At 49.9% G+C, this 22,533-nt stretch overlaps 1 protein-coding gene across 9 annotated transcripts in view; it reads left to right on the top strand.

Annotated features, from left to right (window-relative positions):
* Positions 1-22,533, top strand: part of IL6R (interleukin 6 receptor) — a 61,220-nt gene that overhangs the window by 7,949 nt on the left and 30,738 nt on the right. For 4 of the 9 annotated variants that reach the window (XM_070268120.1, XM_070268125.1, XM_070268118.1 and 1 more), the window contains exons 2-6: positions 9,596-9,853; positions 10,861-10,984; positions 13,314-13,540; positions 13,853-14,019; positions 14,548-14,689. In XM_070268120.1, the coding sequence (XP_070124221.1) occupies positions 9,596-9,853; positions 10,861-10,984; positions 13,314-13,540; positions 13,853-14,019; positions 14,548-14,689 (918 nt within the window). Of the gene's footprint in view, positions 1-3,264; positions 3,428-9,595; positions 9,854-10,860; positions 10,985-13,313; positions 13,541-13,852; positions 14,020-14,547; positions 14,690-22,533 lie in introns of those variants that run through there. The other 5 variants (XM_070268122.1, XM_005610076.3, XM_070268126.1 and 2 more) reach the window with 3 other exon arrangements.

Genomic DNA, 22,533 nt, shown 5'->3' with positions numbered 1-22,533 from the left:
ACAAGCTCATGGCACGTGGGGGTGGGCAGGGAGACAGGCTTGAGCTCAGGCAGTTGTGGGACTGCAGGAGTGGGGATGTTAGGGCCTTTGTAAAACTGTCTGGCAGTGTAACATACACACAGAAGAGAGCACTCAGCATAAATCTAACAGCCTGATGAATTTTCACAAGCTGAGCACACCCATGTCACCACCACTCAGATGAAGAACAGAACCTGCCAGCCCCAGGGGCCTCCCCTTCCAGTCACTCCCTACCACACCTCCACTTTGTGACTTCTTAAATCTTTAGCTTTGCTTCCTCATAGCTAAAAGGGTAGGGGAGGGGAGGCTGGGGGTGGGGGGTGAGTGGTGGATATGGTTTAGGATGGGGGGGCATACATCAGGTCCCTTCGTCCCACTGCCCTCCCCCCACCTTCCACAAACACGTGAAAGACCCTGATGTGAGCCAGGCTCCTGGTTAGACTCCAAGATCAGAGATGGGAAGACAGGACCCTTCGTGCTGTACTCCTGGAAAGGCCATGGGATAAACCCGACAGGGAATCCCAGGGCCCCGGGTTCTGTCCTGGCTACGCTACACACTGGCTGCGTGACTTCTGGGTGCTAGATCTCCTTATCTATAAACATGGGCAGGTTGGCCTAAATCATCCTTAAGTGCCCTTCCTTAAGGCCCTAGAAGAGCAACTTTTAGCTCAGCACTCACTCTGTGGACCCAACTCAGCCCCTCTCTGGACCTAAGTCCTGTGTTTGTCCCTCTGTGGGCACTGGTCCTTCTTCACACCCTTTAATCTATTTATTTCTCAGTCTGCTTCTTGAGGTTCGGTGGGGTGGGGAGTCGGATTGTTTGTCGTCCTTAGATATCTTTTCCGCTAATTAGTTTATAATCTCCGAGAGGTGACCCAGGCCAGACCTGGGCTGGAGGCCAGCTGATTATCTCTGATGCTGCCAGGGGAGGATTAAATGTTTTTCTCTTGAGGAGCTGGTCACACGTGCTGGTGTCTGAGTCAGCATCCAGCGTTACCTTTTTATGGGTCCAAAGGGTCCTCCCAGGCCCTCTCTCCAAGAGGTGTATAGTCCATGGTGCGGAAGGATGGAGAGGAGGCCGCGCCAAGGCAAATACTGACTCCGCCAAATGTAAGACAAATACAAGCAGGTACAGGAATACAAACACATTAGAGGGACAAGAGGGGAGGGGGCTGTCCCCGGGGGGTGGCGATCTGGGAAGAGGGCTGTGCAAGAGGTGGTGGGGAGCAGAGTTAGAGAAGGTGGCAGGGGTGGTGGCTTAGAGCCTGAGGCTGACCTCTTGATAAATGACGGGGGAGGGAGGACATTCTGGGGATTTTAGGGACAAGCCAGTGGGTGACCTGGTGAGAGTGAGAGGTTGGGAGTCAGAGGTGGGGGCGCTTTCAAAGTAGAACTTGTCAAGTGCTGCTGCTGTAGGGTGGAAGGAGAGAGGCCAGGAGTGCTTGGCTCCCGTGTCCCTGTAGGTGACCCCGAGTAGTACTAGGTGCGGCAGGGCCGTGGGTGAGGAAGCTCGCCCCCCTTACACATACCCCTCGACCCCCAGTGCTCCCTTCCCCGAGCCTCTGCGATGGGTGGAAAGGCGTGCGAAGAGCGGGGAAGAGGAGAGGAAACTGGGAGAGAGGAAGAGATGGGGGGGGCTGGGAGGTGGGACATAGCCGGGCAGCTGGCCCCCTGGAGAGAGCCTTTGGCCAGACTCACCTGTACCCCGTGCAGATGCCCTCCCTCACTAGCTGGGTGAATTTGGGCAAGTTCCTTAACTTCTCTGAACTTCAGTGGCCTCAAGAGTGAAAAGGGGACAAGCCTCCCTCCCCTGCAGGGTTGCTGTGAGGAGCGGAGAGCTCTTAGGTAAAGCCCCGGCGTGGGGTAAGTACTCATAAGGGGTCATGATTGTTGTGATTATTGTTCCATCGCGGGTCAGGAAATTGTTTTCAGTCCTTAGATGGAGAATGTAGGGAAAGGGGACAGAGAACACTGGGGCTTGTTCTAGGCCCCGTGGGACCAAATTCTGCACTGGTTCCTGTGTGGACATGAGGTGCCCACATTCTTTTCCTGGAGACTTCTCAACAGCCACCTTTTTTCACATCAAGGCCTTTATCGCTGAGAAGGGACCCTTGACCCCTTCTGAAATCCTGTGCCACTGCAAATCGGGGGGCGGGAAGCCGTGCTGCGCTGCCAGCTGGCCCAGCCGGCCTGGCCCCGCGCCGCTGCTCGCGCCCTGGGGCGCGGGGATTAGCGGGCGCGCGCGCTGGGCCGTGTCCGCGGGGACGCGCTGGGCGGCCGGGCTGCTCACGCTTACATAAGCCGGGCCAGGAAGCTGAACTTGTTTTTGCTGGCAAGAGCGACAGCAAGCTGCTGGAGAGTTGAGAAATATGTCTTCGTGTGCGTGTTTGTGTCTGGTTATTGACATTTGCAAGTTTACTTGAAGAGGGAAAAAAGTAGAAAAACAACAAAGCTGCTCGGTTTCTGGCTCCCAACCGTAGGTCCGGAGTGGGGAGGAACCCCGGTTCCCAGAGCCGGGCTGCAGAGTCCCCGGCCGTGGTGGGGGGCCCAGTGCCCCGGGGATGGGATTAGTTGGGCCCCAGGGGCCTGGAGGTGTGGGATTGGTTGCCAGGACTTCAGCTCTGTTCCCCTTGAGGAATGGGAGGCGAGGAGGCTGTGGGAATTTCCCTCCCCTCGAGTTATGCAGGCATAGAAGGGCCTGTTTAAGGGACCGAGATGGGCTGGCCATCGTCCCTCTCCAAAAGTCATCAACTATTAGAATAATAAGTCCATGGATTAATTGTGTTTTCAAGCTGGGGATGTTGTCTGAGATAAACAGACAGAAGTGCTTCCTGCCCTCTGAGAGCTAATGATTTGGTGTGACAGATGCCAGGTTGTGGGAATGGGGGCAGCAGGACCTTCAGCTCCTGGTCTGAACCCTCATCTCACAGAGAAGCCAAGTGCGGCTCGGCAGCGGCCGTGACGTGCCCAAGGCTGCCTGCAAGTCACTGGCAAGACCAGGAAGAGAACTCGGGTCTTCTGACAACAGAGGGCTGCTTCCTCTATGGCAAGCTGTGTCCCACGCTTAGAAATGTACTTTATATTAAACGACACATCAAGATGGTACATTGGTGTCAGCCCAACCCCACCCAGTCAGTGACTAAAGTCAGACCCGACCTGACACCAGGTGCTTTGACAGCAGAGGAGGAGATTTGGGGACGTTTGTTTTCTGATCACAGTCCCAGGTGAGGTGCTTTCGTCTCTGCAGAATCCCTTGTCTTCACTGGAACCTGGGATGCAGTGTGCTGCCACCCTGCCTCCGACGGTGGCGTTGCTAAGAACAGAGAAGGCTCACGGTCCTGGGCTGCTCCCTCCTCTCTCCTGCCTCTGTGGTGCTTTATGATGCACTAGGGACCCGGGGAGACAATTGGTACGTCCTCAAAGTGATTGGAACAACAGAAGGAGGAAGCAGTGTCGGCTCCTGTCCTGGAGGCTGGGGTTGGCGGTGGGGCAGCCCTGAGCCTGCACATACCTCTGCCTGCAGAGTCAGGTCGGATACCCTTGGAGGACACCAGGGACCTGCCCTCTCTGCGGCTCCCCCTGCCCCGTGCCTTTGCCTCCTGTTCTCCCGTTACAGAATGCCATTCCCTGTGGCTCCACTCATCAAACTCCCACTCATTTCTTCTTCTTCTTTTTTTTTTTTTTGAGGAAGGTTAGCCCTGAGCTAACTACTGCCAATCCTCCTCTTTTTGCTGAGGAAGACTGGCTCTGAGCTAACATCCATACCCATCTTCCTCTACTTTTTATACGTGGGACGCCTACCACAGCATGGCTTTTGCCAAGTGGTGCCGTGTCTGCACCCGGGATCTGAACTGGCGAACCCCTGGCCGCCAAGAATCAGAACGTGCACACTTAACAGCTGCACCACCGGGCTGGCCCCATACTCCCACTCATTTCTCAGTGACCCAACTCAAATCTCTCTTCCCTTGGATTCCTCCCTTTTAGAATGATTTACTTCTTCTCTTGGCTCCTTCAGTATGTCAAGGACATTTATCTCAGGATGGCCTGTATTATGGGTGGTTTTAAGTTCTCCACGGAGTTTTGTGGGGGTTAAACAAGATTACAGTATGGAAAAGGTGGAGAGGCCTGTTGGTGCATAGTAGGTGTTCACTTACTATCTGTTCTCTCTCCCGGGTTAGGATTTCTGGTCTTGCACATGACAGATGCACCAACATTTCTTAAGGAGGGGCCAGGCACGGGCTTGCAAGCCTGGCCCCAAATGGCTGGCTGAGCAATTGTCAAGGGCAGATGCTAAATTGCGTGCTCTTTGTTAAATGTCAGAGAGTGCGCAGCCAGCTCCTCCCTGCCCGCGCCCCTCCCTGAGGGCGTGTGAGAGTCTCTGGGACACATCTCTGAGGAGCAAGAAGGAGTGCTCTCAGGAGCCCCCTTGTCACCTGTGCCCTGCTGTGTCCCTTCCCTCTGGCCCTTCCCTATCAGGGAGGCCTATTTGGGGAGGGCCCTGGCAGACTCCTGGGAGTAGACAAATGGGCAGGTGGGGAGGGATGGTGCCCTTGTGTCCACCAGGGGATCAGGTCAGCAGGGCTGGGGGCTAAGGGTGTAGAATCCTGTGAAGGTGACAGAACTCAGAGCTGCGAGGGTTCGCTGTGGACACTCTCTGGCCTGGAAGGTGCTCCCGGAAGCTGCTGCTTCTAAGCGATCTGCTGTCACCCCACCCCTATTCCATGGTGCCCATTGTGGTCTGCCCCGCCTCCTCCTTCCTCCCTAGACATCATAACTTGGACAGCCCCAGGCTATGTAACTTCTTTGTTTTAAGTACATATATTCATTATGTGAGGAATACAAGCAACTTATAGAAAATGTAAAAAATACAGAAGGATGAAAGGAAGAGGAGGAAATCACCTCTAGTCCCGTTGTTTGGAGAGGTGGGCAGAGGTACCAGGAGCGCATTCTGTGAACGTCACTTCTTCCTCTTCAAAGAGAGCCCAGGAGGCTCCCACACGGCCAGCCACCTGGGTGTCATGGGCACTACCTCAGAGATTCGGGTGAGGAGGCAGACGGCTGAGGTGCAGCACTGCCCTCTCTGACTTTATCGAGTTTATTTTCTTGTGACCCCTCCTCCCTGAGTACGTGTGATCATCCGCCTGTGGTGCTTTGAAAAGCATAGTTAACACAGCGTTATTCACAGGTTCTAGAAGAAATACATTTTGAAGAAGGGCTGGAACAGGCAACACTTGCCAATGAGTGGTTTCTAATTAATCATTCCCCATTAAAAAAAAAATAGTGACTCAGTTTTAAGGATTCAGAAAACCATTACTCAAGTTTCTTGGCAAAGGAAGTAACCATTATGTTGCTCCTGCAGCTCTGCTTTTGTGGAAGAGAAAATAAGTCTTTTTATTTGCTCTTTCTCTGAGCTGCCCAGATCCTTTGGCTATTGTTAGCGAGTGCAGGAACAGAACAGCCCCTGCCATTGTTCAGGATGGTCACTAAACATGGCAAGAGCTTCCATCTGAACTGGGGGTAAAGGAAGTGACCAGAGAAACATATTTCCTGGAACTGGCAAAGACAGAAGCAGAAAAGAGAGCTCCCTCTGGCTCCAGGCTTGTATTTTCTTTCCTCAGCATCTCCTGGTTGTGACAAGCTGGCTCCTCTTGGTCTCTCCTGTAGGGCCTGCCCACTGCACAACATGAGGGGCACCACTTAGACCACTGTGTCATCTGTGACTGGTGCTTCTGGGAGTTTTCACTGTGGAGGCCCTGTCCCTCTGGGCACCTCTTAGTTGCCCTATGAACAAACATTAAGTACCCACTGAGTTCTCTGATGAGTGCTCCAAATAGTCATGGTTGGGGATGGGGACCTGCATATAGTTGAGGACAGTGCCATGTGAAAAGTGCCAATGAAAGGATAAGCCAGCCAGCCATGGTCCTTGACCCCTACTTGGACTTTCATGCAAGCTGCCTTGTGCCTGTTGTGTATTGATGCCTTGTGAATTCTCATTTGCTCTCATGAGCTGATGGAGGGATGTTGTAAGCACTGCACAGGGGGGCCACCCTCCAGTAGACAGTCCTGTTTTGGCAGTGTCTCCATCTTTATTCCTACAGCAGTGGTAATTTGTGCATGAACTTGACATCTATGTTAAGTTTTATCCTTATAGCTACTTTATCAAAATAGAAAATAGAAAGGTGAAAATAGCAATATAGTGATTAGAAGTGTCAGTGGGTCTTCTAAACTTAACCTCGTTCAGGCACAGATGGAGATCAGTATGTGGACTGGACATGGCAAGCCATAGCCTCCATCAGGTGCTCATCGGACTTAAACACATCGGACTGTGCATTCGGTTATGAAGGGAGAGGACATGGGAGACATCCACACACACTAGGAATTCTTGGGTGAATGTGTGAAGAGCCACATGCGAGAAAGTTGATAGCCACACTCTGATACAGCTAAACACTGGAAATGACCCACACTTCCCTCAGCAGAAGAATGATATATTTGCACAATGGAATATTACATAGCAGTGAAAATGAATGAACTATAGCTACGTGTAAATGAATTATAGAAACATAGGAATGACAAAAACACACCAGAAAAGACTATATACAAACCGTTTGTAGAAAGCTCAAAAATGAAGCAAAGTTAAGAAAAATTTAGGGATCCATGAGTAGTGAACTTATTTTTAAAAGTAAGAGAATGATAGGGGCCGGCTCAGTGGCGTAGCAGTTAAATTCACGTGCTTTGCTTTAGCGGATCCCAGGCTCAGACCTACACACTGCTGATCAGGCCAGGCTGTGGCAGGTGTCCCACATATAAAATAGAGGAAGATGGGCACAGATGTTAGCTCAGGGCCAGTCATCCTTAGCAAAAAGAGGAGCATTGGTGGCGGATGTTAGCTCAGGGCTAATCTTCCTCAAAAAAAAAAGAAAAAAAGTAAGAGAGTGATCCCAAAAGGTAATGTATGGGCGAGGAGGCTGGCAGGTACAGAAGTGCAGAGGGAGCTTCAGAGACAATGATTGTGTTAGTGGTTAGGTCAGTAGGATCTTGGGGGTGTTTCATCCTTCATAACTTTCCTGTACATTGCAGATATTAATTTGCATGTGTTCAATATTATATAATTTAAAAACGTATTTGAATTGCTGGAAATATATTATCGAAGATTACATATGAAAGGTGTGCTGTAACTCAGGCTTTTTATAACTCTTTTAAGCCTTCTGGGCACAGAAGTTCCCTGGGTGGATTTCGTCTTCCAAGGACCGGCATTCTGCTGATATTCGGGAGAGCAGTGTGTCCTCTGTCCCAGTTCCACAGCAGTGAATGCGTCTAACATCTCCTGTCCTTGAGGGCAGGGTCTCTCGGCTGTCTAATTGTCTCCTCACTGGTGCCTGGCTCTGGGGCCTCCTCAAATGTTTGTTGAGCATAGGACAGAGGGAAGGGCTTCCTGGCCCACGGAGGGGAAAGTGAGGCAGAGGGCCCAAGGAGCCTGCCCGTGCTCACCTGACTGCACGGTCAGACTCAACCATCTTTCTCACCCAAAGTCCAGGGCTCTGGTAGTGAAGAGAGAAGAACCTTAGAGGACTGGCTGCTACCCTGCCCTTGTATCTGTCCCTTGTCTGCCAGCCTCAGGGCAGAGGTGCCAGGGTGGAGGACTCTGGTTCCAACTGGTAAAGTGAGAAGGAAGCTTGAAGGCGGTCTGCATAGCCAAGTAGGGCCCAAGGCCAGGCAGAAGGTGTCTCTGTCCCTTTGATGCCCAGGTCCCAGGTCCCTGGACTATGGCCGGTCTGGCCAACCAGCTCCCCCTGCCCCGGTTTTGGGAGTGTTATCTTCCTGGGAGTCACTGATCCTCAGTCCCTCCTCTCTGACAGCCACCTTGGATGGGGTGGGAGGAAGCACAGTCTGTCAGGTGTGAGATAAAAACTCCTCTTCCCCGGGAGCTGACCCGGTGGCGCAGCACTTAAGTGCGCACGTTCTGCTTTGGCAGCCCGGGATTCGTGGGATCGGATCCTGGGTGTGGACATGGCACAGCTGGGTGGGCCGTGCTGTGGTGGGCGTCCCACATGTGAAGTGGAGGAGGATGGGCACGGATGTTGGCTCAGGGCCGGCCTTCCTCAGCAAAAAAAAAAAAGAGGAGGATTGGCAGCAGATGTTAGCTCAGGGCTAATCTTCCTCAAATAAAAGAAAAAAAAAATACAACTCCTCTTCCCCAAATGAGAAGGCTTGGCAGGTCAGAGACACTGGTCCTCCAGGCCTGGGGGCATGGGCGGGACATGAGGTCAGGTGCCCAGGCTGCTGCTGCTTCTTCTGGAGATCTTTGGCCAGATTTATTGCTGCTGCTTGCTGAGAAATGGTTTGAAAGACCAAGTGTGCTTCCATGATGACTGGCTGTGTTCCCTGGCTTCAGTTCCCTCAGCTGGTGGGACTAATTTAATTAATTTGTTAGACTACTTAGATTCTATAAATCTATTTAACCTATACTAAAAAAAAGTTTACTTGTTTCTTTGATCTTTAATATCCTTTTCCTTGAGTAGCACACACACGATCTTTTTCAGGGGGTGGGGAGCACGTTTGTTCTTTTTTACCTTCCAGTTTGGTCCCTAGAATAAAGTTAGCATCGCCCCCGGTGGTTTAGTAGATAAGTGTAGGGTACTGGAGCGGGGCACTGAGCAGAGCAGGAAGGCCTGGTGTGCACCTCAGTTGTGTAGCTCACTTATTGGTGATCTTGAGCAAGTCTCCTGGTTCCTCTGTGCCTCAGTTACTATCTGTAAAATGGGCCATCTACCATGAAGACCCTGGGATTCTGAGACTTCCGTGTCCTCATGCATCTTGTGAGTCCCATTGGGTCTCTGGCTTTCATTCCTACACGTGTTCCTTCATTCATGCATTCGTCAAATGCTCAGGGGGCCCCAGGCAGCATTCTCAGCACTGAAATATAACAGAGAACAAAACAAGGGGCCTATTCCTGTGGCGCTTGGAGTCTTGAAGAGAAGACAGATGCAGAGTTCATAGTTATACGGCAGTGCAGCGTGTGAAGGTGACATGGTGGGGAAGGTAGCACCGAATGGGGGCCTAATCCAACTGGCGGGGTAGGGAAGGCCTCTGGGGAAGGGATGTTAGGCTGAAACAGGAGGAGGTAGTGTGGGCGTGGGGTGGGAGGAATGAGTGTGAGCAGAGCACAGGGAGCCTGAGCAGGAGGGGCTCTGTACCTTCTAAGCCAGGCCTGGGGGAGATGAGGCCTCAAAGGTCAGCAGGGGGCAGGTGGTGGAAGGTCCTGTGGGCCAGGGCAAAGCCGGGACTTCGTGCTTTGGGCAGACGCAGGCCCTTGAAGGGTTTCCTAATCAAAGGAGTCGGGTGGCCAGATGGCAGCTTCAGAAGGCTCACTCGGCAGCTGGCTGGAGTGGGCCAAGGCTGAGGTGAGGAGGCCACTGGGAGGCCATTGCCAGAATCCAGGGAGAGGTGACAGGGGCCTGGACCAGTGGATGGACTTGAGAGAAGTTTAGTACTGAAGCCTCTTGTGGCTTCCCAAATCAGAGACAAAGTCCCGTCCCAAAGTTGCTGGGGGCTAACCAAGTGTCTTCTCCCTCCTCAGAGGTGGCGAGCGATGTGCTGACCCGCCTGCCTGGGGCCAGCGTTGTCCTGACCTGCCCGGGCGGGGAACCAGGAGACAATGTCACCTTTCACTGGATGCTCAGGAGTCGGGTCATCGGGGGCCCAGGCTCACACCGCGACAGATGGACTGTCGTGGGAAGGCGGCTGGTTCTGAGTTCCGTGCAGCTCAGCGACTCTGGAAACTATTCGTGCTACCAGGACGGCCGCCTAGTTGGAACTGTGTGTTTGCTGGTGGATGGTGAGTTACGTCCTCAGAGCTCTGGAGACAGCTCCCAGGGCGGCTCTGGCATTCCAGAGAGTTCCCTGCTTGACCCTTCAAACTCCTGTTATTTCCTTGGCCCAAGAATTTTGGGAAAAGGCCCACTGACGTTTGCCAGTGAGACTGGCAGAGGTTCCTGCTGGGTGGGGGCATCTGGCTGATGGTGACACCGTCCAGCTGGCCTCATTGGGCAGTTAAGTCTTGAGGTGCACTGGTTAACAGCCTGGGGCCTGAAGCAGGGTGGCCTGGGTTGGAATCCTCTTCCTTTACAGCTTAATTTCTCTGCCCCTCAGTTTCCTCGTTGGTAAAATAAATTATATTACCTTGCCTCAGAGTTGTTGCGAAGATTAATTGAGCGTGTGTGTGTGTGTGTGTGTGTGTACTCACATACACATGTACATGGTGCTGAAAACCCCGCATGGCACAGGCTAAGCTCCCCAGTTAACTGTTCTTATTTTCGGAATTAGCAGGTTCTTAGCTCTCTCGCATCTGAGAGTTGGATGCCCCATGTGCCAGGCCCTCTGCTAAGGCACTTTCTTCCTCCATATCTCGCGTCATCCTCCCATTGACCCTGTGAGGGAAAGCAGTATTATTGATATTATTTTATCATCATTTAATTTATAGTAGGAAAGTGGAGAGAGGTGGGGACTTGCCCAAGGCCACAGAACCAGACCTGTATGACTACAGAGCCCCTATTGTTTTGCTTGTGCTCTCTCCCCTTTAGGCAAGTTAGCCCCGGGGCACCTCCCTTCTCTTGCCCCACTTCCCCGCCTGACAGGAGGATGTTGGTGTCCTTTAATTTCCCAGCCACAATAAGATCTGAGTGTGGCTGTTTGGCCCCATGTCCTGGGTCATGGCTGGCTCCAGGCCGGGGTGCGGAGGGGCGGTGGGGAGAGAGGCTGGGAGGGCAGGTGGAGCCAAGCGCTCCCCCCAGAAGGGAGGTAAGATGTGCTGGCCTCCTCACGCCTGCTGTGCTCTCCTCTCAGTTCCTCCCGAGCAGCCCCAGCTCTCCTGCTCACGGAAGAGCCCCCTCAGCAATGTTGGCTGTGAGTGGAGTCCTCAGAGGCCCCCCTCCCCGACGACCAAGGCCGTGTTACTGGTGAAGAAGTTGTAAGTATCTTGGGCTAGGCTGCGTGTTGATGTCGACTCCGTCCCTACAGAGGCCCTGGGAGTGGTGGGGGCTCTCAAAGGAGCCAAGTGGGAGTGGCCGGCCACTGAGTCCAAAACTTTATCGCTGGGAAGTAATTACTTTGGGATGAGGAAGAGGGAATGAGCGAGGGGACTGAGCCTTCAGATCCAGTGCTCACCCTGTGCTGGGAACTTCGTCCTGTTAACTCTCACGATAGCTCTGGGAAGTGGGGGTTATTTTTCTCCTTTAACAGATGGAGAAACTGAGGTTCAGAGAGGTTGACTGACTGATTTATTTAAGGTCCTCTAGCTAGTAAGTGGCTCTTCGAGGAATCAAACTCCAGCCTGTCTGATCTCATTCAAAATACAAAGGTTTTGGGCGTTGCTCTGAAGAAAATGCACATACGCCCTGGAGGGGAAGGGCAGCCAGCTCGTTATCAGTGTCCCGACTGTGTGAGCACATCAGGGTCTTTCCATGACAAAGGCAGGTGAGAGGAAGTGCAGATAGGATGGGGAGAGGGAGCCGGGGGCTGTGGGGCAGGAAGTCCCACCTGCCAGGAGGCTCTGGAGACGCACAAAGTAGCGGGAACTGGGGTGAGTTCAGGCAGAAGGAGGTAGAGGATGCTGAAAACAAATGCCTGTCTGCAGTTTTGTCTGTCTCCAGCCCAGAGCCAAGGTCCCCTTAGTCCAGATGTTTGTAATTAAGTTTGAGCTGTCAATCATCAGAGTATCAAAAACTCCGAGCAGTGACTTCAAGAGGGTGGTTAGGTTTCCACCTGGTCTGTCTCCACAGAGTCTGCTGGCGGTAATATTTATGCTTTGGTCTCTGCGCAGAAATGTGTAGATTGCCCATCTGTAGATGACGCCACTGCCACTGTTAACCCACATTTCAAGTAGGGAAGATCAGAAATGTCCACCACCCCAAGCTGGGTTTGCATATAAATTGTTTGGGAGCTGGAAGGCATTCCTCCAGACAGGATGTTCTGCACGGTGGCCAGCAGCTGCCCAGACCAGCCCACGGAAAGCTTATTCAATTGACACTCCAACTAGAATACTTTGTCTGTTGACAGTGAGAGTGAGAGAACAAGGCATTTTAGCTTACACCCTCCTCCTGCCAGTAGCCAGCAGCACTTGCATCTTCCTCCTGGGCCGTGGAGCATCAGCACCTGCATCGAACTGAGGAAGGGGAGGTGGGGAGTAACTGTGAGAGTCTCAGGGACCCCAGAACCCACTTAGGCCCCACCTGGACCCTGCCACTGCGGGGGCTGAATAGGAGGTTTTGTGTGTTCTGCGCCTTTTCTCTTGGTATGTGTGCACAGTCACACCTGCACCCCACTGCGCTTGCTCACTCATTTTTTCCACAAGTGTTTGGTGAGTTCAGCATCTGCCGTGGGTTAGGTGCTGTACTAGGGCGGAGGGAGAGACACGGGGCAAACGGGATTGGGCCCCTGCCCTCAGACCCCACAGGGGGACACCCCTGTAATCTGGCTGATGACCCCACGTCTCAGTGTTAGGGGGGATGGAAGCCTGGATTGGTGGGAGGCGGGCTCTAACTGAGACTGGGAGGGTTGGGGCGGGCTTCCCAGAAGGAAGGACTTTGTCCTGGGCCCAGGGTTCAAACCCGAATCAGAGGTTGGTGATTCGTCCCGGCAGTGGCAGGGCAGAGGCTGCCGTGGGCTCACACGCTCACACATGTCATAAGTGGATGAAGTCTCAGGCTTCCAGGCCAGGTGAGACGGTGTCTTACTCACCTTGAATTTCTTCAGTCACCCAGAAGTCTTTTCTGGGCTCACCTGCCGGAAATGCTCCCACCTCCTTGCAAACCCCGTAGCACTCTGTGCTTCTGGAATGACATTTCTCCTGGCTGTCCTAGTCATCGAAGGGCAAGTCTTTTTTGTTAGTGCCCTGAGGCCAGGATGTGGCCTCTTTTGACTCATTTCTGCATCCCCCAGAGTGCCAAGAGCACAAGACACGGCAGGAAGCCAGAATGCCCCGCAAATCTGATGCCCCAGAGATTGAGCTCACCCTTTGTTTGGGCATCTTTGAACCCCCCACTGTGCCAGGCATTAAGCTAGATGTTCTACACTCATTTTTTCAATTAATCCTCACAAACCCTTATGAGGTGGGTACGGTTAATATTCTCATTTTCGCGTGAGAAAACAGAGGCTCGGAGAGGTTGGATAATTTACTCAAAGTCACGAGAGCTACTAAGTGCTATTAAGTGTGGAGTGGGGATTCAGACCCCAGGGTCTGAGTGCGGAGCCCAAGCTTCTAACCCCTGCTCCCCGCCTTCTCTCCTGTCCTGAATCAGTGCAGAAACTGAGAGCGAGCCCTGCCCTTGTTTTGTGTCCGACAGTCAGAACAGTCCAGTGGAAAACTTCCAGGAGCCGTGCCTGTATTCTCAGGAGTCCCAGAAGTTCTCCTGCCAGTTGGCCGTCCCAGAGGGAGACAACTCTTTCTACATAGTGTCCCTGTGCGTCGCCAACAGCGCTGGGAGCGAGTCCAGCAGATCCCAAACATTTGAGGGTTACGGAATCTGTAAGTCAGCCCTCCCGGGCCTCCCTCTCCACCCTCCAGCTGTCTCCTTCTCTTTGACTCAATGCTCCTCATATGCTTCTCGGAGGGCCAGGGAGGGGCTGGCTGAGGGTCTCGGTGAGCCGCTGTCTTTTGGGCTTTTCTCCTCAGAGGTCCGACTGGCAGATGAGGGCCCTGTCAAGATGTGCGTGAGGAAGCGGTCTGGGTGCTGGAGGCAGTATGGGTCCTGCCACCTGGGGGCTGCAGAGTCTTTATGGGTCTTTCCTCTGAACCATCCTTGCTGCCACATAGGAGCCACACTCCTTTTTCCCACAGTGCAACCCGATCCACCTGTCAACATCACGGTCACCGCTGTGGACGGAAACCCCCGCTGGCTCAGTGTCACCTGGCAAGACCCCCCCTCCTGGAACTCATATTTCTACAGGCTACATTTTGAGCTCCGATACCGGGCTGAACGGTCAAAGACATTCACAATGTGGATGGTAAATTCTTATTTTACTTCTGGACAGAAAAGTGCCCGTAGATACTCGAGTAGTAGAAAGGGTACCAGAAAGGAAGCATTGGGTTCAGCAACTCCCTACCTGCGTGGCCTTGGATAAGACTCTGAACCTTTTTGAGCCTCAGGTGCCTCATTTATAAAATCGGAGTAGTAATACCAGGCCAATCTCCCTTCACAGGCCTGTTTGTGAGGCTGAGAGTGTGCCCTGGGAAGAGAGTTGGGATATAAGCATGTCAGGGGGGTGGCTTGCAGGATCTATAGTGCATGGGGGTGGGGGCAGGACTTACAGCCTCTCCCTGTCCTGTGTTGGCCCAGAGGCAACCCCATCTCACTGAGCCTCCAGGGCGGTGTGAGCCTTTGGAGCATCTGTGCCCAGCTGAGTCACCCACTGGACCTGAGATGGGGAGCAGCTGAAGGGCAGAGGTGGCCAAGGGCACCTATGTCCCTGTGGAGCCGCCTCACCAGCGCCACCCAGGCCCCACCCCAGAGTCACTGTGTCTCCCACCCTCAGGTCAAGGAGCTCCAGCATCACTGCATCATCCGCGACGCCTGGAGAGGCATGAGGCATGTGGTGCAGCTTCGGGCCCAGGAGGAGTTTGGGCATGGCCTGTGGAGCGAGTGGAGCCAGGAAGTCATGGGCACCCCTTGGACAGGTACTGTGGTGGGTGCAGAAGGGATGTTTCAGCTTTGTTACTATATCAGTTATCTATTGCTCTGTAACAAGTCACCCCTAAACTTGTGGGAAAACAGCAACCATTTATCTGCTCATGATTTTTTTTTTTTTAAAGATTTTTTTTATTCTTTTTCCTTTTTCTCCCCAAAGCCCCCTAGTACATAGTTGTATATTCTTCGTTGTGGGTGCTTCTAGTTGTGGCATGTGGGACGCTGCCTCAGCGTGGTTTGATGAGCAGTGCCATGCCCGCGCCCAGGATTCGAACCATCAAAACACTGGGCCGCCTGCAGCGGAGCGCGCAAACTTAACCACTCGGCCACGGGGCCAGCCCCTCGTGATTTTGAAAATAAGTCAGCTAGGCACTTCTTGTGCTGGTCTTGCCTGAATCACTAATGCGGCTGCAGCAGGCCTGCACGGGCCAAGATGGCCTCACCCACGTGTCTGATGGTTGGTGCTGGCTGGTGGCTGGTCGGTTCTCCCTGTGGCCTGTAACCTGCTAGTAAGGCCAGCTCAGACTCAAGGCGGGGGAAACCTCTCCAAAACTTGATGGGAGGAGCTGCAAAGAATTTGCAGCTATATTTAACCTACCACAGTTATTAATGCTTTTTATTTCTAAAAAGATGTTAAAGGTAATAGTAATTGCCTTTGGGGAATTACTGAATTTAGTGTTTTTTTACAGAACATTAAAAATTCCAGAAAAATGTGAAGAATAATTATCACTAGTATTCTTACCACCTAGAGAAAACCAGTGAGAACATTTTACTATGCTTTCCTTTTCCTAGGTACCTTTATATGTTTGTGTGTGTATATACACACACACACGCACACACACAGTCATGCGCCGCATAACGTTTGGTCGGTGGTAGACCACATGTAGGAGGGTGGTCCCATAAGATTATAAAGGAGCTGAAAAATTCCTACCATCTAGTGACGTTGTAGCCATCATAACGTCGTAGCACAATGCATTACTCATGTGTTTTGGTGATACTGTAGGTAAACAAACTTACTGCACTGCCAGTTGTAGAAAAGTATAGCACATACAATATATACAGTACACAATACTTGATAATGGTAATAAGTGACTATGTTACTGGCTTATGTACTTACCATACTATACTTTTTATTGTTACTTTAGAGTGTACTCTTTCTACTTATGAAAAAGTTTACTGTAAAACAGTATGCCATGTCATGCCGGCAGGAGCCTCATATATCTTGTGTCTGCCGCATCTCTCTTTTTCTTTTTTTTTCCTTTTTCTCCCCAAAGCCCCCCAGCACATAGTTGTATATTGTTAGTTGTGGGTCCTTCTAGTTGTGGCATGTGGGACGCCGCCTCAGCATGGCTTGATGAGCAGTACTAGGTCTGTGCCCATGATTCGAACCACCGAAACACTGGGCCGCCGCAGCGGAACTTGCGAACTTAACCATTTGGCCTTGGGGCTGGCCCCTGCTGCATCTCTTGATTGCATCATTTTCTTTTGTGCTTGATTTGGTCTCGTGTTGTTTTGTTCATCATGGCCCCTAAGTGTACAAAATTCACTGCTGATGTTGCCAGTAAGAGGCCACTGTCAAGTGATTGACCTGGAAACAAAATTAAAAGTGATTAAGGTCTATGAAGGTGGAAAACCATGATGCTTATTGCTTGCCAGTCAGGCCTGTCCCCTTCCACCATAGCTACGATCTTGAAGAACAAAGTGATGGAAGCTGTTAAAGCATCTGCTTCATTGAAGGCAATGAGACCAACAAAAATTTGAGAAGAGCCTATATCAGACATGAGAAACTTCTAATGACCTGGATTGAAGACCAGACACAGAGGCGTATCCCTCTCAGCACCGTGATGATCATGGCCGAAGTGAAAGTTTGTTTGTGATGTTGAAGGAAAAGGCTGGACCCCACCATAATGTTGAATGCACTGCCAGCTCTGGGTAGTTTAAACAATTCAAGGATTGTTATTCATTATGTAGTGTGAAAGTGGGTGGCGAGTCTGTGACTGCTGATGTGAAGGCAGCTGGAGAATTTTTGGAAACTCTAGATACACTTATTCTAGGGGAAAATTACTTGCCAGAGTAATTCTCTTGAATTGCTATGCTAGCGAAATGGAGAGGTACTGTTTGGAGAATAACATACCTTTTAAGATTTTACTTACTGTTGATGATGCTCCTGAACATCCTCTCTTTACTGGTGATCTTCATCTCAATATGAAAATGGTGTTTCTTCCTCCAAACACCACCTCTTTGATCCAACCATTGGATCAAGGGGTTCTAGCAGCTTTTAAGGCCTGCTGCCTGAGGAGGACCTTTGCCTAGGCTGTTGCTGCAACTGAGGAAGACACTGATGCAATTCTGGAAGGGTTACAATATTTGCGGTTGCATCAGGAACCCTGCTTGGGTTTGTGGTGATGTCACCAAGGAGGGTATGAATGGCATCCGGAAGAAGACACTCAAGAGGGTCGTCCAGGACTTCAAAGGATTTGCCAAGGGTGAAGAGGTTGCAAAAATCAACAAGGCTGTGGTTGAGATGGCAAACAACTTAACCTGGGTGTGCATGAGGATGACATTGAGGAGCTCCTAGAGGTGGTTCCTGAGGAATTGACTAATGAGGAGTTGTTAGAACTGGGACAGGAACGCATAGCTGAAGAAGAGGCAAGAGAAAAGGAAACTGCAAGAGAAGAAAAAGAAGAACCTCCAAGAAAATTGAGAGTGAAGTGTTTGGCGGAAGCTTTTGCAGACCTCAATAAGCTCCTTAAAATGTTTGAAAATGTGGACCCCAGTACCAAAAGGTTTTCATCAATAGAGAGAAATGTTCGTGGTGCGTTATCTGCTTACAAGCAAATCTATGATGAAAAAAAGAAACAAACCAAGCAAACCACCGGGGACATATTTCTGAAAAGAGTGACCCCTCCTCAAGAAGAGCCTCAGGCATGTCCTTCAGGAGGTATTCCAGAAGAAGGCATCGTTATCATAGGAGACGACAGCTCCGTGCGTGTAACTGCCCCTGAAGACCTTCCAGTGGGACAAGATGTGGAGATGGAAGACAGTGATATTGATGGTCCTGACCTTGTGTAGGCCTAGGCTAATGTGTGGGTTGTGTCTTAGTTTTTAACAAAAAACTTTAAAAAATAAAGAATTTTAAAAACAGAAAAAAGCTTTAGAATTAAGGATATAAAGAAAGAAAATATTTTTGTGCAGCAGTACAATGTGTGTGTGTTTTAAGTGTTATTGCAAGAGTCAAAAAGTAAAAAAAATAAGTTAAAAAGTTTATAAAGTAAAAATGTTACAATAAGCTAAGGTTAATTTACTATTGAAGAAAGAAAATACTTTTTACTAAATTTAGTGTTGCCTAAGTGTACAGTGGCATAAAGTCTACGGTAATGTCCCAGGCCTTCACGTTTGCTCGCCACTCACTCACTGCCTCACCCAGAGCAACTTCTGGTCCTTCAAGCTCTGTTCGTGGTAAGTGCCTTATACAGGTGGAACATTTTTTATCTTGTATACAGTATTTGTACTGTACCTTTTCTATGTTTGGATATGTTTAGATACACAAATGCTTCCCACTGTGTTACAGTTGCTTATAGTATTCAGTACAGTAACATGCTGTGCAGGTTCGTAGCCTAGGAGCAAAGGGCTATACCACATACCGTGGGTGTGTAGTAAGCTATCCCGTCTTGGTTTGTGTAAGTGCACTCAGTGTTGTTCACACAGTGATGAAATCGCCTAAGGACATATTTCTCAGAACATATCCCTGTTGTTAAGGGATGCACACCTGTATATAAAATATTGCAAGAATTCCCAGGTTATTAAATATTTTTTGGAAATATATTGTTTAGTAACTGCATGGTTAATTTTAATTTTAATTTTTTTAACCCATGGGAATTTTTTCTTTAATTTAAAAAATTTTTTTCATATTAATACATGCCGATGGCAAAGAAACAAAGAAGGGCTTATAATAACAACCAGTGTTGCCTCCCCAACTCCTTCCCATTTCCAGTCCTGCTTTCTAGAGGAAGCTTCTTGACTTTCTGTTTCTAGTGCTTCTGTTGGTCCCTCCTTAACTCTGAACAACAATCTAATCTGGCTGGTTTTTTGTGTGTTTTTTCCCCCTGAGAAAACAACTTGAGATATTATCTTTGACTCCTTCACTTGAAAGATTAAGATTTAGCAGACCTAGATCCAGTGCAACAATCTCCCTGACTACACCCTAGAGAGTGGGCATCCAGCCTCTTCTTGCATGCTTCCAGAGATGGAGAGCTTACTACCCCTTGTAGCAGTCAATTCCATTGATCCCAGTGTTCTTATTATAGAATGGCTTCCAGCCTTGCTTCAGTGTCGGGTCTCTTTAGCCTAGAAGCATAGCTGAACCGAATTGGTTGTTCTTAAATACCAGGCAATTAATAAAAAGAATAAAACATGGGGCCGGCCTAGTGGCATAGCGGTTAAGTTTGCACTCTCTGCTTCAGTGGCCTGGGGTTTGCTGGTTTGGATCCCGGGTGCGGAGATGCACTGCTTATCAAGCCATGCTGGGGCAGCTGTCTCACATATAAAGTAGAGAAAGATGGGCGCAGATGTTAGCTCAGGGCTAATCTTCCTCAAAAAAAAAAAAAAGAATAAAACACCCCATTTATTGAGTATGAATGGATGAAAAGGAAAAGATAGAGATCACATCAATTGCCCAGACCCATCCCTACCCCTGCCACTTTCTCCCAGCCCTGGGCCAGGGAGAAGACTTTTTTGTATAGGCTATGCAGAATGCATAATACATAAATGGATGCTGTGATGTGACAGCTTTTCCTTCTCCCTGGCTTTGCAGTATGGGGTCCTTGTCTTTCCTGTTCTGGGAGAGCCGGAGGAGTGGACTTAGGGCTTAGTGTGTCTTCCTAATTGGATGCACGTAATGTCAAGTGCAGGCTCAGATCCCTATTGGTGCTTTCCCGTGGCCTGTCCATCAAGAGCAGGAGGCAGCTCTCCATTGGACCCTCTTCTCAAAAGCTTATTTCCTGCCAAGACTTTGACAAGGAGGGTGGCCTCACTTCTGTATCTTACTTAGGAAGACGATTTAAATGAATCAGAACGTCCTTCAGGCCAGATTGTGTTGACCTGTGTTTTTGATTTGTATACGCTTTGAGCCAAAACATGGTCATTATCGGAATGCTGAACATTAATGTGGTTTTGGGAGCCTTTGCAAAGGGAGGGAATTATTTACAACATTGTGCAGAGGAAATGTTCCAGACACAGGCCGACACCTGTTTACCTTTTATCCCAACCACTTCATTTAGATAGTCATGAACCGATTTAAGAAATCCTGTTTTTGTTAGAAAGCTCTTTCTTTTTAAAAATTTTTAATTGTGGTAAAATATGCATAACATAAAATTTACCATTTTAACCATTTTTAAGTATACAGTTGAGTGGCATTAAGTACATTCACATTGTTGTGCAACCGTCACCACCGTACATCTCCAGAACTCTTTTCATCTTGCAAAATTGAAACTCTATATCCGTTAAACATTTAACTTCCCATTCTCCCCCTCCCCCCAACCCCAGGCAGCTATCATTCTTTTCTCTGTCTCTATGAGTTTAACTACTCTAGGTACCTTTTCTAAGTGGAATCGTACAGTCTTTGTCTTTCTGTGATTTGTTTATTTCACTTAGCGTAATGTCCTCAAGATTCATCCATGTTGTAACATGTATCAGAATTTCCTCCCTTTTTAAGGCTGAATAATATTACATTGTATGTATATACTATGTTTTGTTCGTCCATTCATCTGTGGATGGACACTTGGGTTGCTTCCACCTTTTGACTGTTGTGAATAATGCTGCCATGAACATGGGTATAAAATATCTGTTCCAGTTCCTGCTTTCAATTCTTTTGAGCGTATACCCAGAAGTGGAATTGCCACATGATGTGGTAACTCTGTTTTTAATTTTTTGAGGAACTGCCATACTGTTTTCCACAGTGGTTGCATCATTTTACGTTCCTATCAGCAATACACAATGTTCCAATTTCTTCACATCCTTGCCAACACTTGTTATTTTCTGTGTTTTTGATGATAGTCATCCTGATGGGTGTGAACTGGTATTATGGTTTTGATTCTCATTTCCATAATGATTAGTGATGTTGAGCATCTTTTCATGTGCTTATTGGCCATTTGTGTATCTTTTTTGGAGAAATGTCTATTCAAGTAGAAAGTTCTTTTTCCTGTGAACCCAACTCTGGCCTCATTGGGCTTTGTTGTCTGGGGTAACCCCTGACGAGTCTGCTAGTTTACTCTGAATTCTTCTGGAATTCCCAGAGGACCTGCATCTGCTTGGGCCTGTGTTCCCAGGCTGTTGTGTGGGATGGCTTGTGGGTTCCTCACCTGTCTGAACCTGATCTCATTTGTGGATGTCCTCTTTACATTGTTGACGTCCTCCCTCTGGTGGAAGATGGTGTAGCGGGGCACAGTATCCAACTTTTCAGCCGCAATTCACTGTGCTTCTGCGACTTGCTAGAGTGACCATGTGAGTTCATTGAGGACACTTGGCTTCTTCTCACATAGGCAGCTGAAGAGTTTGAGCTCCCCATCCTGTACCTGTGTGGTTTTGGGGCGAGGGGAGCTTCAAAACCCTAGTGGTGAATATATCCAAGAGAGAAGCAAGCCGCTCCCCTCTCTGCTGAGGGCAAAGTAAGAAGAACTTGGGTGATTCTGATGCAAGAGGGATTTCGGTTGGAAATTGGGGAGCATTTCTAGAAAATGAGACGGAGGTTAGAACACTAGCTTACGTGTGTTTTACGGACGGTGGAGTGATTTGGCTGTTTGGGACATGTCAGTGCACTAGATTCTGCATCTGTGGGCTTCTCAACCCCAAGGACCTCCAGCCCTTGAAGCCTAGGTGGACAGGACACCCCTGCCTCTCAGCCTAGGTGTGGGGTGGTGACACAGGTCATGGGAAGTACATTGGATCTGGGAATCAGGTTGTATGACCTTAAAATTAGTTTGCCTCTCAGAGCCTCAGTCTTGTCGTCTTTAAATTGGAGGTGATATGACTCATGTTGTCCCCTTTGGAGAGTTTTTATGAGTCCAGTGGAAAACATTCTTTAGAAATAATAACTCGTCCTGCAAATGTAGGGGGATTAGCAATGACAGCACAGTGTTGGTCAGTTCTTGGGGTAAAGGGTATGGGGCTATGGGCATCCCAGAGTCACTGCCCTGGATACCATCCTGGATCCACTGAATCGGAATCTGGAGGGAGATGTAGAATGGGTAGTTTGAGACAGCTTTCCCAGTGATTATAGAATGTGCTGGAAGTCTGGGGTGGTGGGGGCATCCCATTGTAATGCAGTATGGTAAGGTTGTGGAGCAGACTTCTTGGGGCGGTTTAGAGAGGGCAGGAAAAGCTTCATGGAGGAGGTGACATTTGAGTTGTGTCTTGGAGGATGTGTAGGAGTGTCCCAGGTGGAGAAGGGGGATTGTAGGCAGAGGGTACAGCAGGTACAGACACATGGGCTGTGAACAAGGGGAGGGCTGCTTGGTGAGGCTGGAGCACAGGTGTGTGTGTGGGAGTTCCGAATGGGGCAGATGGAGGCAGACCTTGGAAGGCCCGAGTGAGAGGTCACGGTGGGAGGTAGAGGGGTGGGCGAGGGGGCTTAGGAGACTGGACTTCAGCAGGTGCTGCCCCCTTGAGGCTGGGGCCTGGCCGCACACAGCCTGTAGCCCTGGTGAGGTTCCCCATACCAAGGGAGGGTGGGGCTGGGCCCTGAGTCACACCGTCTTGGGGACCCTGCTCCGGCCAGCAAGGCCAGGTCACGGCCGATAGCACCTGCTGCAGTGAGTCATCGAGACTGTGGCCCTGA

Source organism: Equus caballus, chromosome 5 (genome assembly GCF_041296265.1).
Source record: "Equus caballus isolate H_3958 breed thoroughbred chromosome 5, TB-T2T, whole genome shotgun sequence".
Taxonomy (NCBI): Eukaryota; Metazoa; Chordata; class Mammalia; order Perissodactyla; family Equidae; genus Equus; species Equus caballus.
Note: the sequence above shows the minus strand (reverse complement) of the source record. Positions and strands in the feature narration are given on the sequence as shown.